The sequence below is a fragment of the Carcharodon carcharias genome, chromosome 1, assembly GCF_017639515.1.
Source record: "Carcharodon carcharias isolate sCarCar2 chromosome 1, sCarCar2.pri, whole genome shotgun sequence".
Classification (NCBI taxonomy): Eukaryota; Metazoa; Chordata; class Chondrichthyes; order Lamniformes; family Lamnidae; genus Carcharodon; species Carcharodon carcharias.
Window position 1 is genome coordinate 154560214 of NC_054467.1, and position 18564 is coordinate 154578777.

At 44.8% G+C, this 18564-nt stretch overlaps 1 protein-coding gene across 1 annotated transcript in view; it reads right to left on the reverse strand.

Moving 5' to 3' along the window:
• Positions 1-18564, reverse strand: part of LOC121284562 (cyclic nucleotide-binding domain-containing protein 2-like) — a 94705-nt gene that overhangs the window by 14946 nt on the left and 61195 nt on the right. The window contains exons 9-10 of the mRNA XM_041200041.1: positions 7221-7298; positions 1190-1250 (exon numbers count right to left, since the gene is read on the reverse strand). Coding sequence (XP_041055975.1) covers positions 1190-1250; positions 7221-7298 — 139 coding nt within the window. The remainder of the gene's footprint in view (positions 1-1189; positions 1251-7220; positions 7299-18564) is intronic.

The window sequence follows — 18564 nt, forward strand, 5'->3', positions numbered from 1 at the left end:
AATGATTTTGGTGGGTTGGGCTTATAATGATGTGTAGGTGTATTACAATGAGGTTCCCAGCATCTAATGGTGGGAAGTGTGTGCCGCCATTGACGGGCTGAGCGGATGATCGCAAACTGGTTTCACGACGTTGTGAAACCAATTTTTGGCCTTCTCACCATATGGTCTGCTCATACCAGCCAACATGCCTGATGCCATCGGGCACAGAAAATTCTGCCTTAGGTTTGTGCCACAGTCGGCAATCCCTAGAAGAAATATATACAGAGCAGCAAAGTATATTTACCATCCCCCTGCTCCTATTCCCTATTACAGGCAGATATGAGCTGACTGATTGACTGTATTGACTCAGTGACATTCCTTCATTCAGCTGGCACAAGGTCTTTTTCTGGAGGGTAGGCTTAAGCCACAATTTGAGCCATTCTTCCTTGAGGCAAACCCTGCAGGACCTACAAACCATCAGCAGAAAAGGGAGCAGTGTTGTCATTGTGATCAATTAGCAAACTTTTCTGCCACCCCCAGAATAGCACCTTCAAGACTGGTTACCTCACTGGATCTGAGTTCCCCAGCCAATTGTTCCATAGGCCAAGCTCTCAGGGCAATGTTTCCTCATGCAAGAAACCTACCTATTAGGAGGAGGGGGTTTATTACAAAATTCAGTTAAGTCCGCTCCATGAGCTGCCAACACAGATGAACCTGTACCACAGGATAACCCCTTTTATCCCTGATTCAAAAAGTTGGGGTCACAAAATCAGGCATCACAACATCAATGCTCACATGTCTCCCCAAATGTGCAATGTGGCCTCTATTAAGAAATGTAATTAAGTCAAAGGTGTTTTTTTCTTGGTGAAAGGGTAACATCGGATCGACATTCATTGTCAGTTTTTGTGATCCATCTTTGTCCCTGCACATTGAGGTAGAGCATTGATCCAGCTTACAGTTGCATCACTTCAAACTTTTAATGCAAAACTTTAATTTAATGGATATAAACAAACTTGAGCCCTGATCAGAAAGTGTCATACAGTAAAATACAACTGTCATTAAAAAGGCAAAGCCATATTTTATTTTCTGGATAAAACAATACATATCAAACAATTTTGGTTATCTTCAAAACCTAATAATTTTGCCTGATGTGATATCATCGATTATATAACATATAATGCTAAAAGATTGTAAAAAATAACATACTCACTGATTTGACAACCACTATAAAAGAAGAGCTGTAACTTTCTGGAATGACTGCTGCTCCTGACCTGTGACAAAAACCAGAAATGTCATTGCATGAGCTGTGCAGAAAATAGAGACTTAATTATCAAATATCCTACAAGCAAAATTGTTGCTAGGGACCATTGCTTCTCTATTATCAGCTCTGCGAAAGATGAGTCCCCCAGATAAATTGATTAGTCCACTCCCTCCCTGCAGCGTCATTGCAGCCCAGCCAATTCCACCTGAGGAGCATCTCACAGGGCTCAGCCAATTCATGTCCTTGGAGCCACAAGGCACTCAGTCCAAGCAGCCAGAGTTCACCCCCTGGGCCAGTCCCTCCCTCATTGACATTTGGCACACACACTCCTCTGAGGTCCATGGGGGATGGGAAGCTCTTAACTGTTCTGCAGATCGCAATATCGCATCACAATCTCAAATCCCACTCTGTTTTATGGGGCAGACTTTTACCCTTGGCGTGCGGGATCGGTGGGGGCAGGCTGGGGTGGTCAGGAATCCAATCAGCAGCACTCCGCGATTTTATGTGGGCGGGCCAATTAAGGCCCACCCAACTTGATATATGGCTTTGGATGTGCGCGAGGTGGCGGGCGGGTGCAGGGGCATGTTGTCTGCCAAGTCCAATAGCAACCCGGCAGCCGATTCAAATGCAGCCCCTGGAAGGCTGCCACCGAGGGACGTGGGAGTGCTGCCAATGGAGACCGTAGCAGGTGGACACCACAGGTGGGAGGGCAGGTCAGCGGGGTAGTCGGCCCCGTGTATTTTGGATGGGTGCCTGGCAGCCCTCCTGGAGAAAGTGGCAGCGAGGGCAGGAACCCTTGTCCCCAGGGACGGGAGGAAGAGGCCACTCCACCTCACCAAAAAGGCCTGAAAGAAGGTGGCATCCAGGTCAGCAGCCACAACATGGTGAGGCATACATGGATCCAGTGCCATAAGCGCTTCAACAATCTGCTGTGATTGCGAAGGGTGAGTACCGTGTTGGCATAGGTCACTCTGCAGAACAGTTAAGAACTTCCCATCCCCCATGGACCTCAGAGGTTTTAGAGTATGTGTGCCAAATGTCAATGAGGGAGGGACTGGCCCAGGGGGTGAGCTCTGGCTGCTTGGACTGAGTGCCTTGTGGCTCCAGGGTCATGAATTGGCTGAGCCCTGTGAGATGCTCCTCAGGTGGAATTGGCTGGGCTGCAATGATGCTGCAGGGAGAGAGTGGACTAATCAATGTTCCTCCATCCTTCCAGGAGAAAACATCCCATAACAATGCAGAGGTCGCGGACTGGCGGGGGACCCCCACACCTCAAAATCATCTTCTGATACGAGCAGGAGGCCCTGGAGCTGGAAAGGCTCCATGCACCTCGGTCAAGTGGCTGCAGTGAGGCTGGGGTGCCAGAGGGAGGGTAAAGGTGCAGTGCACTGAGGTGAGAATGTTGGTTATTGCTACCATTCCAATGTTGTCTCTATATCGATGTGAGCCTGGAGCCCCCATTGATAATCGAAAGACGAGGGCACCGTGATGCATATCTCTGTCTCATCAAGGTGCCAGGCATGCAGTGACAGTTTCATGACTTAAACTAATGACATGTCCTCCTTCTCCCTTTTAGGCTCACCAGCAGTTTGTTATGAGGAGCCTGAAGGCCCATTCCTGATCCCTGAGGACCGCCATGCTCACCATTCACCTGCGTCACACCCTCTCTGTCAAGCTGGCACCAGCACAGATACCAGCACCTCGGTGGGCATAACATCACCGTGTAGTCAATCGGTGCACATTGGTGAGGGCACTTCACACTTACTCAAGGTGCAGGTGAAGGCAGAGAGACCCCAGGGTGCCGGCAGTCAGAGGACTGTTGGGGACAAGGAACATTCTCAGTCAGTGGCTGATGATGGGCCTCTGGACTCGTCACTGAGGCAGCAGATGCTGGAAGTGCAGCAGGATGTGCAGGAGGATATGTCGGAGATACATAAGGGAATGTGTGCCATGGTGTCCGTTGTGGAGGAGTCCCTGCAGAGCATGCCCACTGTGTTGACCCACATGGCTGAGCACACTGCCTCCTCCATGGAGAAAGTGGCAACTCTGATGGAGAGGCTGCTCCAGGGACTCAATCAGGGGTTCCTGCGGATGCACTCGGACCTGTAGCCCTTACACCGGCAATGACCTCAACTGGTCCGTGTCAGTGTGGGAGGTGGAGTATCCCAGCTAGGTGCCCATCCATCAATGGTGAGCCAGGAGGCTCAAAGCGACCTCACGTTGGCGCACAAGCTCCCTGTCATCTCTGTGGGCTCCTCTCTGATGATGACAGCAGCTCTTCTGCCTCTCTCCCAGTGACCGTCATATCTGATGAGGCTGCGGCGACTGGGGAGATGCCAGCCGTGGCATTGGCCACTCTCTCTCAGGCGGGGCCAGCACAGGCTCCACAGGCCAGAGGATGCCCACCAAGGTCATCAAGGCCAACAGGACAGCAGAGTGGGCAGGCTGCCTCCAATGCTGGTGCCAGCGAGAGGGGAGTACCTAGACGTAGCACTCGCAAGCGTAAACGTAAAGCACCTTCAGCACAACATGGGCTTATCACGGGTGATAGTTGGTTCCCCTATTTTTCTTCATTTTTTAATGGTGCGATGGAAAACACTGGTTCATGTTCATTTCTGCTACTTTTAACATTCACAAGTAAATTTGTTAATTTGTGCAACATTTGCTTCTTTTGTTCTGTTGGTGTAGGGTAGGCCATGATGTTATGATGGGCACGTGTCTCCTGAAACTTTATTGCAAAGGCACATAATTTATGTTGTTGACCAAGGAACAGGTCATGGCAGGATCGAGTATGGAGCCTGCAGCCCTGGCATGTGGTGGTGGTTCTTATTTGGCAGGCTAGCTAAAGGAGCATTGGATCAAAGTGTCCAGGGTGTCCCTGCCTCCCTGTAGGTTACTCAGGTCTGCGTCTCTGCCCTCAGTGTTCTCCTCACCGTGCTCGTCCTCAGACTCTACTGGACTCATCATCTGTTGCCTGTGCAGCTGCATCAAGATTTTCTTCCTCCACGGCGTCCCCCCTCTTTCCAGTGCCAGATTGTGGAGAGCGCAGCATGCAACCACAACACATGATCGGGGAGTACTGGAGATCGCCCCCTGAACGGTCCAAGCATCGGAAGCATTTCTTGAGAAGTCTTAAGGTTCTCTCTACCACAGCCCTTGTGGCGCCGTGGCTCCTATTGTACCGCTGCTCGACCTTTGTTCTTGGGTGGCGGAGAGGCGTTATGAGCCACCTTTTGAGGGGCTAGCCCTTATATCCCAGCAGCCATCCATCCAGTGGGGCTGGAGCACTGAAGAGTCCCGGCATCTGGGATTGTCTCAGGATGTAGGCTTCATGGGAGCTGCCTGGGTACCTTGCACAGACTTGTAGAATCAGCATCCTGTGATCACACACTATCTGCACGTTCATGGAGTGGAAGCCCTTCCTGTTGACAAAGGTACCCGGCTGACCCGCTGGTGCCTTGATGGCCACATGTGGGCAGTCTATTACACCCTGGATGTGGGGGAACCCAGCGATTGCTGCAAAGCCTCTGCCTCGCTCTGCCTGGCTGGCCTCATCTGTATAGTAATGAAGGAAAGTCAATGCACGCCTGAACAGAGCGTCTATCACCAGTTTGATGCAACAATGGACAGCTGATTGGGAGACTCCACAAAGATCACCCACCAACCTCTGGAAAGAGCCGGAGGAATAGAAGTTGAGGCTAACCGTGACCTTCAGCACCACTGGTATGGGGTGTCCACCCACACAGTTGGAGCTGATCTCAGGGCCAATCCTCTGACAAATGGAGGTCAATGTCTGCCATGAGAGGCGGACCCTCCTTCGTCATTACATCTCAGACATATTGAGTAACTGCATCGCCACCTGTAAACCCTGGCAGCAGGATAATGGCATCTTCTGTGGCCCCTTCTGCCTTGGACTTCTTGTTGGCCCTGTGGCCCTTGTGAGTGCGCCTCTCCTCCCACAAGTCGCTCCCCTTGTGACTGATCAGGGACACCTGGCCTCCCCCCGCCCCCCAGCCCTCTCTTCCTTCTCAAAGGAGGTGCCTCCAGCGGAGATCACAATCCCCATTCCCAGGTTAAGGGAAGGCTCCCTGATACCTGGAAGGCCCCATGCGATGTGAACTCTCCGGGGGCCTGGAAAACAAAAGCTGAGTCCGGAACTTAAGCCCCTAAGATATCTGAATGAAGCTCTGAAGCAAAATGAAGCTGTCCTGTTTACAGAAGCAACCAACAGCAAGTGGTATCCTGAGCTCCTCACTAATTACTTTGATAAGGCCACCGACCCCTCTTATCCCGCCCGTGGAAGAGGTTTTGCAAATTGTGGCCTGCCCTCCTGCCCGTTTTGCCCATGCGATGGACTAACAATTGGGCTGCATAAAGTAAAGACAATTGGGGTCTCAAGGGCCTTAACTGGCCACTTAATTAATGGTTGGTGCACCTCTGTCTCCATCGCACGCTCGCCTAGCGAAATATCGCGAGAGTGCGCATTGACATCGGCATGCTCAGTCGACATCAACGCGCTTTATTTAACGCTTGAGTAGTCCAGGCATGCGCTGTCCACCAAGCTAAAATTTCCGCCCATGCTCCTTCACTTATATGAGGTACTCACTCAAAACAAAATGTCTTATTTTCTCCACTTAGATTGAGTGTTAGATACTATAAGAGGATTCTCCTTAGTCGCCACAAATAATTTTGGTAAAAAAAGAGAATTGTTCAAAAAAATGCTTGTTTTGCCCTGATATACCCTCCATATTGAGAATGTTATGGTATTTCTCATTACCAGGCCAAGGATTTTTACCAACTTAAAAATTGAAGTCTGTTGATCACAAACTGACACCAGCAGATCCTAAGGCAAAGTAAGAAAATAAAATCAACAGACTTGCAATTAAAAAACATGTTTCATAGCCTGAGGTTGGCCCAAAGCAATTTAGAGCCAATATAGTATTTTTGAAGTGTAGTCACTCTTGTAATATAGCAAACACAGCAGCCAATTTCAGCACAAAAACATCCCACAAACAGCAATTTTTAATGACCAGCTCATTGTTTCAGAGATGTTGGTTGAGGGATAAATATTGTCCAGGAGACTCACTGTTTGGATTCACAGATGAAGGAGAGCAACTTGGGTGATGTGCCAGAGACTTGGTGCTGCCAGTGGTCTTATCTCAGCATCCCAATGTCATAAAGAAAAATGGTGATAACATTTGAAAGAAAAGCGTCATTCACTTCGCCTTATAGTCATGACTATTGATCACCTGAGAATTTACATGCTTTTTTTAAACCAAAATTTACTTTGATTGTCTTTCATGCAGAAATTACCTAGCAATTAATTATTTCACTCATCGGAGTCAATTTTGACTCTTGCAGTGATGTAAAACAGGTGATACCAGTTCAACTTCCTTTACACAGATCTCCTAAATTTAATTTCCATTTAAGTCATGCAACTTCAAAATTAACCCCATAACATTGAAGAATTGCAATTATGTGCTGTTCAGTAATCCCTGTTGGAACTTGTGTGTGCCTGGTGAGGGTAGGTTCCGGCCTTGCTGAGTTCACTATGGTGGAACAGCATATCAATGCCCACTGTCCAAGGTCACATATCAGGAGTAAGCAGGTTGGTGAAATATTGAAGGGTTAACAATGCCTGTCAAGACTCACAACAGCAGGTGACACTACCCTCAGAAAGGAGGGGGCAAACAGGAAGAAGGTAAAAATAAAAGAATTTTATTTTGACCAGCATATTTTGCAGGAAAACCAAGAAGGAAATAATATTGTCCTCAATAAAGAAAACAGAGGGATGGATAACCAAGGAATTCCATTTAATTACTCATTTATCCAAAAATGGCATTGCTGTGAAACTGTTTATGAAGTTAGCAATCTATCGATACACATGTTTTCCAATAAATTACAAAGTAACATTCATGCTGATTTTAAAAGGGGCTTTTGTATTTTTTTTCACAACAAAGCAGCAAAACACATTTCCAACCTGGAATATCGTAGCAGGGAACTGTGGGAAAGCAGTGTCAGCTTTTCAGGTGTCCAAGATGTGAATATTGGAAGTGACCTACCAAAAATATAAACAGTAACAAGACATAACTAAATACTGATATTTACACAAAGGCAATCTTTTAGATGCTGAGAATATATTTTGCAGGATATATGATTTTTAGTTCCATTGATTATCCAGCAATTATCTCTGCCTGCCTAGTCATCTTTGTATTCGTGTACACAAGTGACAGAAATTATTCTGATTACAGTAGGATCCACTTTTTAAGGGACAAAATCATGATCTACACTAAAGTCTGAATAGTTAGAGCTATTACATAACTACTGCATCAAAGAGTCAACCCAAATTGCAGAAAATTCCAGTTAAAATACATTGAATGTGTTCAAAGTAAACAGCTTTGCTTTTAATTATTTGAGGTTTTGCAGTAAGGTTCTGTTTTGGCTACAGAATAAGATTCCAGGACTTTTCAGCTTGTCTCTTTCCTAAACATTTCCTTTTTCTTGGACACTAAACTGAGCCCTGCTATAATAGGGACCACACTCCCAGCACAGTCGTCACAGGGCACAATTTGAATTCTGGGGTACACCTTTGATCATGGCTCTGAGGTGCTGAATGCTGCACAGTTTCACCTTACTGCAACATCTCCTTATGAAGGCCACAGAAGTGAAAGCCACCCAGGATAGCTGGATTTGCCAAAAGAAATTTCAAAGGACAGCCTGTCACCAGTTGCATTCATGCCAATCTGATGCAAGAATTCAGCACATGCAATGTCTTGGCTATATCTTCCTACTTCTTGCCACAAAGATGCCATCATCTCGCCAGTCACCTGTGCATCAATTCACACAGTTCTTGTGATTGCCATCACATCAAAACCAGCGTCAGCATGCACAATATCTTAGGTGCAATGAAGTACATTGCAGGAAGTCTCAGATGTAGAAGATTGATATGCTGTCCGTTAAAAATTAATCGATCAAAAATCCTAGGTTGCACACCCACCATTTCTTGCCATTTACTTCTTGTGAATATTGTTACCCACTGGTTATGAAGGAGCGTGGAATCAACTCTCTAAAGTTTCCTTCCTCCTAGCCTGCCAATGATGAAAGTGTATGATGTTTGACTTCTTAAAGCTAATCAAGTGCTCCTTGTTAACTGTTACCTAAGTGGCTGGAGCTACGTAGCTTACATTCCTTACTGAGATCTTTAGACTTGCTTCAACTCCGAAGTGCAATTTGTGTTATTGTGCATTTGGTATTGACTTCCCTGGATTACCTTCTTCAACTGTGCCTGGTCAATACGTTTTAAAGGAGTTCTCAATTCAGTTACAAATAATGGCTCCTTCCTCTGATATATTTTGACAGCTGCATTTCCACTGCAACCTGTAAAAACATGGGGGCTGGGATTTTCAATTTGGAGTTTGGAACCAGCCGTTGGTTTACTTCTGGGTCTTGATCCCTCACAGCGTGCTCCAGAGATACCCATCCGATTTTTAAAGGGCCAAGAAAATTAATGCCAATTAAGGATGGTGGGTGGGCTCCTGAGGTTTGATGGTGAATAGGAGGCCATCCAGCACTGACACATTGGCAACTCCACTGGCTCAGGTGGGAGCTATGGATTCCAAATGGAGAGAGAGAGAATGCCTCAACATAGAGGCACTCTCTGAAGAAGATGTTAGTTTTTTTTTGTAATTTAATGTAGCCATTGCTGTCTGGCATTGATATCGGAGGGCCAACCCCTCCACAGTATGGCCAGTGGCCACTATCATGTTTTTATAATGATATAAAGGCACCAATCATTCGTAAAGGATCAGGTAAACATCTTGTTGGCTCATTTATTGAGATTAGGCAGATGAGAACAGATATATACATGGACAGAAAGCTTGAAGACACCAGCATCAGAGCTGTCTGTCTTGTGCTTTGCTCAAAAGCAAAACTGAAACTACAATTGGTTCACATGACACACTTCCCTTCTAGTGATGTCATGCTGCAATTCATTAAAGGCATATTCCAAAATTGTAGTGCTGGCCCAGCAGCCGTTGTGGTTCAGGAGGTGTCCCTCACATGATCCATCATCATGCAGAATCCCCCCAACCCCTTGCCCTGAGTCCACTATGTTGGCCAGGTGCAGTTCAACGTGGGCCACACACTGCCAACTGAAAATCTCAGTTAGCATGGGAACGGGGACTTAATAAGTCCAGTGATTAACATTGATTGGCCTGAATTAACTGCCTGCTAGGAATCAGCGAGCAGCCAATTCGATTCCATGCTGTCCTTATTGAAAAGGGCTCAGGGTCAGGATGGTGGCAGGGAGTCAACATGGAGGCTGGTGGTCCAAATTTGTGCACCTGCCCACTTCCGATCTGTCCTGACCCATTTGGAAATCAGGCCCGGAGATCTGAAGTCCAGCAGGCCTCTCAGGCATTCTGCAATGACTTGCAATGCTGCTTTTAATTCAGTAATGATGTTCAATCCTTTAAGGCGCACAAATGTTTAAATCGGTTAACCATTTCCCACCTCCAAATGGGTAATGTATGAATCACTGAATTTACAAAGCCACAAGCCTGCCCTGACTCTTCAAAATTGGCTGACTTCAGAAAAAGTGGCAGGGTCAGCATTAGGTCAATTAGGCACAAATGTCATACACCCTCCCCTTCCCCCCACATGCTGATTAAAGCACAAAGAAAAATTCTCTATGTTTGATTGCAAGATAATCACCAGAAGTAAATTGCAATTGATTTTATTTTGCAGATAATTGACAGGTGCACCTTTTTGAACAAACTCCAAACAGCTCTTTTTTATTTATTCGTTCATGGAATGTGGGCGTCTCTAACTAGGCCAGCATTTATCCCTAATTATCCTTGAGGAGGTGGTGGTGAGCCATCTTCTTGAATCCTGCAGTCCATGTGGTATAAGTACATGCACAGTACTGTGAGGGAAGGAATTTCAGGATTTTGACCCAGCAACAGTGAAGGAACAGCAATATAGTTCCAAGTCAGGATGGTGTGTGGCTTGGAGGGGAACTTCCAGGTGGTGATGCTCCCATGAGTCTGCTGCCCTTGTCCTTTTGGTAGAGGTTGCAGGAAGGTGCTGTCGAAGGAGCCTTGCTGAGTTGTTGCTGTGCAGCTTGCAGATGGCGCACATTGCTGACACTCTGCGATGAAATGGTGGAGGGAATGAATATTGAAGATAGTGGATGGAGTGCCAATCAACCTGGCTGGTTTGCCCTGGATGATGTAAAGCTTCTTGAGTGTTGTTGGAGCTGCACTCATCCAAGAAATTGGAGAGTATTCCATCAAACTCCTGGTTTGTGCCTTTTAGATGGTGGACAGACTTTGGGGAGTCAAGAGGTGAGTTACTCAACATAGAATTCCCAACCCCTGAGCTGCTCTTGTAGCCAACAGACCTTATATAGCTAGTCCAGTTCAGTTTCTGGTCATAAATGGGAATTCAGCAACAGTAATGCCATTGAATGTCAAGGGGAGATCATAAGATTTTCTCTTTTTGGAGATGGTCATTGCCTAGCACTTGTGTAGCACAAATGTCACTCGCCACTTATCAGCCCAGGCTGAATGTTGTTCAGCTGTTGCTGCATATGGCCTTGGACTAATTCAGTATCTGAACAGTCACAAATGGTGCTGAACATAATGCAATCATGAGCGAACATCCTACTTCTGGACTTATGATGGAGGGAAGGTCAGTAATGAGGCAGCTAAAGATTGTTGGGCCTAGGACAGAACCCTGACAAACTCCTGCAGTGATGTCCTGGGACTGAGATGACTGACCCCCAACAACCACAGCTACTTTACTTTGTGCTAGGTATGACTCCAACCAGTGGAGAATTTTCCCCCTGATTCCCATTGACTCCAATTTTGCTAGGGCTTCTTGATGCCACACTCAGTCAAATGTGGCCTTGATGTCAAGAGCATTCACTCTCACTTCACCTCTTGAGTTGAGCTCATTTGCCCATGCCTGAACCAAAGCTGTAATAAAATCAGAAGCTGAGTGGCCCTGGCGGAACCAAAATCGCACAGCAGTGAGCAGGTTATTACTGAATAATACCGCTTGCCGCTGAATTACTGAAGGATGCCACTTGATTGCACTGTCGCAATACCTCCCATCACTTTGCTGATGACCGAGAATCAACTGATAGGGTTGTAATTGATCGGGTTGTACTTATCCTGCTTTATGTGTGCAGGGTCTAATTTGGCAATTTTCCACATTGCCAGGTAGATACCAGTGTTGTAGCAGTGCCGGTTCTTCTGGACCAAATGTATTTAGTACTATTCTCGGAATGTTTTCAGGGTCCATAGCTTTTGCAGTACCCAATGCCTTCATCTGCTTCTTGATATCACGTGGAGTGAATCAATTGGCTGATGACTGGAATCTGTGACGCTGGGGACGTCCGGAGGAAGTCGAGATGGATCATCCACTCAGCAGTTCTGGCTGAAGATGGTTGCAAAGGCTTCGGCCTTGCCTTTTGTGCTGATGTGCTGGGCTCTCCCATCATTGAGGATGGGGATATTTGTGGAGCCTCCTCCTCCAGTGAGTTGTTTAATTGTCCACCACCATTCACAACTGGATGTGGCAGAGCTTAGATCTAATCCGTTGGTTGTGCGATTTATTAGCCCTGTCTATCACTCGCTGCTTCTGCTGTTTAACATGCAAGTAGCCCTGTGTTGTAGCTTCACCTGGTTGACACCTCATTTTTAGATATAAGCAAAAATAAAAGCAAAATACTGCGGATGCTGGAAATCTGAAACAAGAACAAAAATTGCTGGAAAAACTCAGCAGGTCCGACAGCATCTGTGAAGAGAAAAACAGAGTCAAAGCTTCGAGTCCAGTCATGTAGACTCAAAAGCATTGTCTCTGTCTTTCTCTCCACAGATGCTGTCGGACTTGTTGTGTTTTTCCAGCAATTTTTGTTTTTGTTTCATTTTTAGGTATGCCTGGTGCTGCTCCTGGCATGCCCTCCTGCACTCTTCATTGAACCAGGGTTGATCCCCTGGCTTGGTGGTAATGGTGGAGTGGGGGATATGCTGGGCCATGAGGGTACATATTGTGATTGTATGCAATTCTGCTGCTGCTGATGGCCCACAGAGCCTCATGGATGTCCAGTTTTGAGTTGCTAGATTTGTTCAAAACCTATCCCATTTAGCACAGTGGTAGTGGCACACAATACGATGGTGGGCATCCTCAATGCAAAGATAGGACTTCTTCTCCACAAGGACTATACGGTGGTGACTCCTAACGAAACTACCATGGACAGGTGCACCTGCGACCACTAGATTGGTGAGGATGATGTCCAGTATGTATTTCCCTCTTTTCGGTTCCCTCACCACCTGACGCAGTCCCAGTTTAGCAACTACGTCCTTTAGAACTCACCAGTTCAGTCAGTAGTGGTGCTACTTAGCCATTCTTGGTGATGGACATAGAAGTTTTTTTTTATTCATTCATGGGATGTGGGCTTTGCTGGTTTGGCTGGCATTTATTGCCCATCCCTAGTTACCCTTGAGAAGGTTGTGGTGAGATGCCTTCTTGAACCGCTGCAATCCATGTGGTGTAGGTACACCCATAGTGCTGTTAGGGAGTTCTAGGATTTTGACCCAGCAACAGTGAAGGAACGGCGATATATTTCCAAATCAAGATTGTGAGTGACTTGGAGGGGAACTTCCAGGTGGTGGTGTTCCCATCTATCTGCTGCCCTTGTCCTTCTAGATGTAGAGGTCGTGGGTTTGGAAGGTGCTGTTGAAGGAGCCTTGGTGAGTTCCTGCAGTGTATCTTGTAGATGGTACACACTGCTGCTACTGTGCATTGATGGTGGACGGAGTAAATGTTTGTGGATGTGGTGCCAATCAAGCGGGCTGCTTTTTCCTGGACGGTGTCGAGCTTCTTGAATGTTGTGGGAGCTGCACTCATCAAGTGGAGAGTGTTCCATCTCACTCCTGACTTGTGCCTTGTAGATGGTGGGGAGTCAAGAGTTGAGTTACACGTTGCACTATTCCGAGCCTCTAACCTGCTCTTGTAGCCACGTTATTTATATGGCTAGTCCAGTTCATTTTCTAGCCAATGGTAACCCCCAGGATGTTGATGGTGGGGGATTCAGTGATGGTAATGCTATTGAACATCAAGAGGCGATGGTTGGATTCTCTCTTGTTGGAGATGGTAATTGCCTGGCACTTGTGTGGCGCTAATGTCACTTGCCACTTGTAAGCCCAAGCCTGGATATTGTCCAGGTCTTGCTGCATTTGTGGACTTGGACTGCTTCAGTGCCTGAGGAGTCGCAAATGGTGCTGAACATTGTGCAATCATCAGCGAACATCCCCACTTCTGACCTTATGTTGGAAGGAAGGTCATGAATGAAGCAGCTGAAGATGGTTGGGCCGATGACATTACCCTGATGAACTCCTGCAGTGATGTCCTGAAGCTGAAATGAGTGACCTCCAAAAACCACAACCATCTTCCTTTGTTCTGGGTATGACTCCAACCAGTGGAGAGTTTTTCCCCGATTCCCATTGATTCCAGTTTTGCTTGTCCCCCACCCCGAGTACATTCTGTGCCCTTGCCAAACTCAGTGTTTCCTCCAAGTTCAACATGGAGGAGTACTGATTCATCAGCTGAGGGGCAGTAGGTGTTAATCAGCAGGAATTTCCCTTGCCAATGTTTGGCCAGATGCTATGATACATCATGGGGTCCAGGGTCAATGCTGAGAACTCCCAGAGCATCTCCTTCCAGACTGTATATTATTGTGCCACCACCTCTGGTGGGACTGTCCTATCAGTAGGACCAGACCTACCCAGGGATGGTGGTGGTGGTGTCAGGAACATTATCTGCAAGGTATGATTGTGTAAGTATGAACATGTCAGATTGTTGCTTGACTAGGCTCTGGGACAGCTTTCCCAATTTTGGCACAAGCCCCCAGAAATTATTAAGGAGGAATTTGCAGGGGGGACAGGGCTGGGTTTGCTGTTGTCATTTCTGGTGCCTACGTCAATGCCAGGTGATCCATCATTATTGACTTTTGTAAAGAGAATATTGTTTTTTCCAGTATTACTGTGGGATACTGTGGAGCAGGCTCATTTGGAGTTGTGTGTCTGTGTTTGGAGGGTACTAATTTAATTGAACTGAAGACAGTCAGACTGCAAGGTTTAAAACATCAAAGGAATTAGGCGTAAAAGCAGGCGTTTTGAAGTGGAAATGAACAAGCTAAGATGGGATACAAGCAGATACAAAAGTATAGGAATTTACATTAAGAGATATATAAGGAGTTGAATTTTTAGTTATTGAATTTCAAAAAGGGAGATAAAAGGAAGTTTTACAACTGGCAAAGAACATAAATAAATAAAGCAAAGTTATTCAGTTTATTTTTCCTGAAAGTGGTGGCCATAATGACAGCATGAAAGATTTTAGATTCTGGGCAAGGTAACTTTCAAAAGACAGTTAAAAACAATGGCTTTAAAGATGAAAGGGAAAAATGTACTTAAGGAAAGATTGAAATATGTATGAGGTGTATGGCCATGTGGTCTTCAAGAGTGTGCTATGTGAGCACAGTCTTTTGAAGGAAGCAGCTTCTAGCCACCACAGAGAAGTGTCTGGTTATACCAGAAAGCAAAGCTTTGTTACAAGCCTTGGTTTCCATTGTCAAGTGAGAGGGAGAAAGAAGCTTATAAAATACATCCCTTATAGCAACAGTGGACATCTTGCAGTAATATTACTGGATGTTTTATAAATTAAGAGTCTATGGGGACTGTTGCCAGAAAAAGGGTGTTTATTTGTGAGTCTAGCTAAATCAAAATCTTTTGGGAAATGTTATAAAACTAAATTTAACAGTGTAACTGCAATCTTATGCATTTACATTTTCTCTACTTTTGTTAATAAATGTTTTAATTTAAAATTTCCAAAAGTGGTAGTGAAGTCTTTACTTCTGACTTCAGCACACAAGTCTTCTTGTAATAAATACAAATTGCAGTGATGGCCTGACTAAGTTTCCCTTTTGGAGTTGGCCAGCTTGGCAAATACCACCTGCCATATCACAACACTTTTCTGTTGCAGTTTAATGCAATTGAGACTATTTCAGAGTCAACCACATTGTTGGGGGCCTAGAATCACCCATCACACAGGTAAGCTGATTTACTTCCCTGAATGGCATTAGTGAACCAGATGAGTTTTTATGTTAATTGCTTCCTGGTATTAATTCCAGATATCATTAACCAAATTTAAATTCCACCAGCTGCCATGGTGGGATTTGAACCCACATCCCCAGAGTATTATCTTAGGTCTCTGGATTACTAAACCAATGATGTTACCACAACACTACTGATCTTCAGCCATGAAAGTATTTAGCACCATCTGGTGGATTGTTAAAGCTATGTCAACCTTTCCTGTGTGTGCCAGAAAATAACTTTTAATTTCCAGTTTGAATGTGAAGAAATATACTTGTTAATTTCAATACTTGAAAGGATAATAATTCAAAACTCCAGCCATTCAATTTATATTTAATCTCATGGATTGTTAATCTCAGATTTAATTCCCGACATCCACTCCTGAATTCTGCATGTGGAATGCCATATCATAAATTTGACCCAAAAAAAAGAAACACAAATTGTGTAAATCTGAAGATAAAATTAGAAAATGGTGGAAATGTCTGAAAGGAAAAGGAACAGGTTCACATTGTTACAAGCCCATAAAGACTGATAACTTTCAGAAAAGATATATGAATTTCCCAGTGACTGATGAAAAGAATCACACAATAAGATTTCACCTTTTAAGGCTTTTACTTTAACAAGCAAATTAAAATCAACACATGCTAAACATAATTTTATACCAACTAATGTATCAAGCTACAGAAAAGGTATTTTCCCCAATAATCAACTAACACAACCAAAAACCCCATGCCATATACATATGTTATGGCATACTCTTAGCAAGTATGTAGCCTTGTAGATAAAGTCCAAAACTCCTCCTGGCTATTCAACAAACTCTCTTCTCTATGCCACACCAAGGCGAACCTCCCAGTATCCCCTTGAAAGCCCCTCTACTCAATCATCTGAATATCATTGAGATGATTTTAGTAGCTGTTATGATCCCAGCTGATGTTACTACTGGACAAGTCAGATTGCAGGGTGAAACCCGACTTGGTAGATCCATGGAGAGTGGCTACTGAAGAGTCATAGAAGTCAGCTGATGAACTTCTAACAAAAGAATAAAACCTTTATTAAACAAGAAAAGATTAACTATATTACAATACTCCTTCATCCACACCTGTACCTTTACAGATGTATACAGATTTGTAAGGATAACACAAGTTACAAAAGCTATCTTATACTCTCATGTTCGCAGTAAGTACATAGTCCATGTAAACCAATAGGCGACCTGTGGTCAGACAAACCACACTCTGAAACCAAGTGACAGATGCCACTCCAAAGAGATACAATGGATCTCTCATCAAATCCCTCCCCAGGCTCTTGTCAAATGAGCCAACCGGCCTCACTGAACTTCACCTTTCACATGAGGGTTTTCAATCTCCACTCTCAAAGAACTTGCTTCAGAATCTTCTCTCCAACGATGCTTTCTCTCAGGTGCCTTCCACAAGGGCCCACCTCCAGGGTTTTGAACTCTCCTTCCAATGTTCCTCTCCCCTGGATCGCCACATGCATTCAAGCTTTACTTTCCACACACTCTCTCTCAAATGCTCAACCAAACACCACTGCTCTCCCATGCCCATAGTAAAGAGTTACAGACCTTCGGCTGTCTCCTTGATCTTCTGGCTTCTCGCAAGCCTATTTTATGTTAAGTCTGCACCCTACAGCTTTCTTCCTTTAAGCTTGGAGCCTTTCCCTCAGCCCCTTACTTTCACTTCCACTGAACAGAATCTTGTTCCAAATTCCTGTCCTTGTCCTTTGACTTAACTTAAAGGGCTTCTTGGCTTTTCCCTTTTTCCTTTAGGACCTGCTCCTTGCAGTAAACTCTCCCAATAGATTGCTGACAACTTGGTATCTCCCTTGAGATCCAGAACTCACTTGAAATTCACTGTTAGTTCAATTTTAGCGCAACTCATCTAAGATTCTTAGACTTACTTTCCTCAGCAATCTGCTAGTGTGTCAGCTAGAGATAGACTTAAACTGTTCCATTTGCCTTCAAGGATAATGAACAACTGAACGCAAACTGCTTTTAGTTTCTTTGTGTCTTTGGGGCTTCTCTCTCTGGACCCCTCTTGCTAGGCAATAGCATTTTTTTCTACCTTGTATTTGTTTTAACTACCCTTCAAGAGTTGTAAACCTCATTAAAATGCAGGCATCTTTTAAAGTGAAATTAAAACTCAAGTTCTCCTTAACACACAAATACAGAAATACAAATTAAACTTAAAACTAAAGCTAAAACTCATTTCTAACACCCACAAATACAAATATAACTTACTTAAACTATTTCTAGTTCCTAACAGTAGCAAGGGACTTGAGTTTCTATGGGTTTCAACCTGGCCCTCTTTCCCCATGACAACCGAATCATGTGGGCCTTTCTCAAGGCAGGGTGCATTATGCTTTTTCCATCCCCCATTCCAGGACATTCTGTTTTATCTTAAGGGATACAGTTTAAAACATAACTGCCTTATAAAATGTGAGTTCAAGTAAATACTAGCTGTAACGTTTTGGCTTGTGTTTTTCTTTCCTTTGATGACTAAGCCACACTTTCTGGTTTTATTTAAGTTGCTCTATCTTGATAATTTTACAAGTCTGGTCAGAAAATCACCCAAATTTTCAACCTGCCCTAGTAGTGAGTGACACTCCATGTCATTGCATGGACATGTAGAATGATTTTCTATGTGTTCGTGTTATGATAATAGACATTGAAAGGTGATAATTGGCATTACCAACACCAGGTACACCCACATATATGTATATTGGTCACCTGCTGTAAATAGCGCTCTGCTCCCTGGAGTGAATCCTCCGAGGCCCAACATCTCAGTGGAAGCAAGATTGATTGGTTCTGAAGAAAGGGTTAGTTTGCTACTGACCAACAATGACACCATTTCTATTAGCTCATTACCATCTTTGTTACATTAGTTCAGGTGAACCATTACTTTCTATGATAATAATGCAGCAGATTACACCTATTGCTTCTTGTGACACAGTTTGGTAAACTATAGTCCTTGCTCAATGCTTCATATTTTCAGTGCAAATATCCTTTTTCGAGCTGATTCCATTAATTGTTGCTCCTCTCCTGCCACCTCCATTTGCTCCACCTCGTTGGTGCTGTGCGCTTTACCAGGCTGTGCCTCCTAATCTTGAATCCCCTGATATAGATATATCTCAGTTGGTACCTGTGGGCAGGAT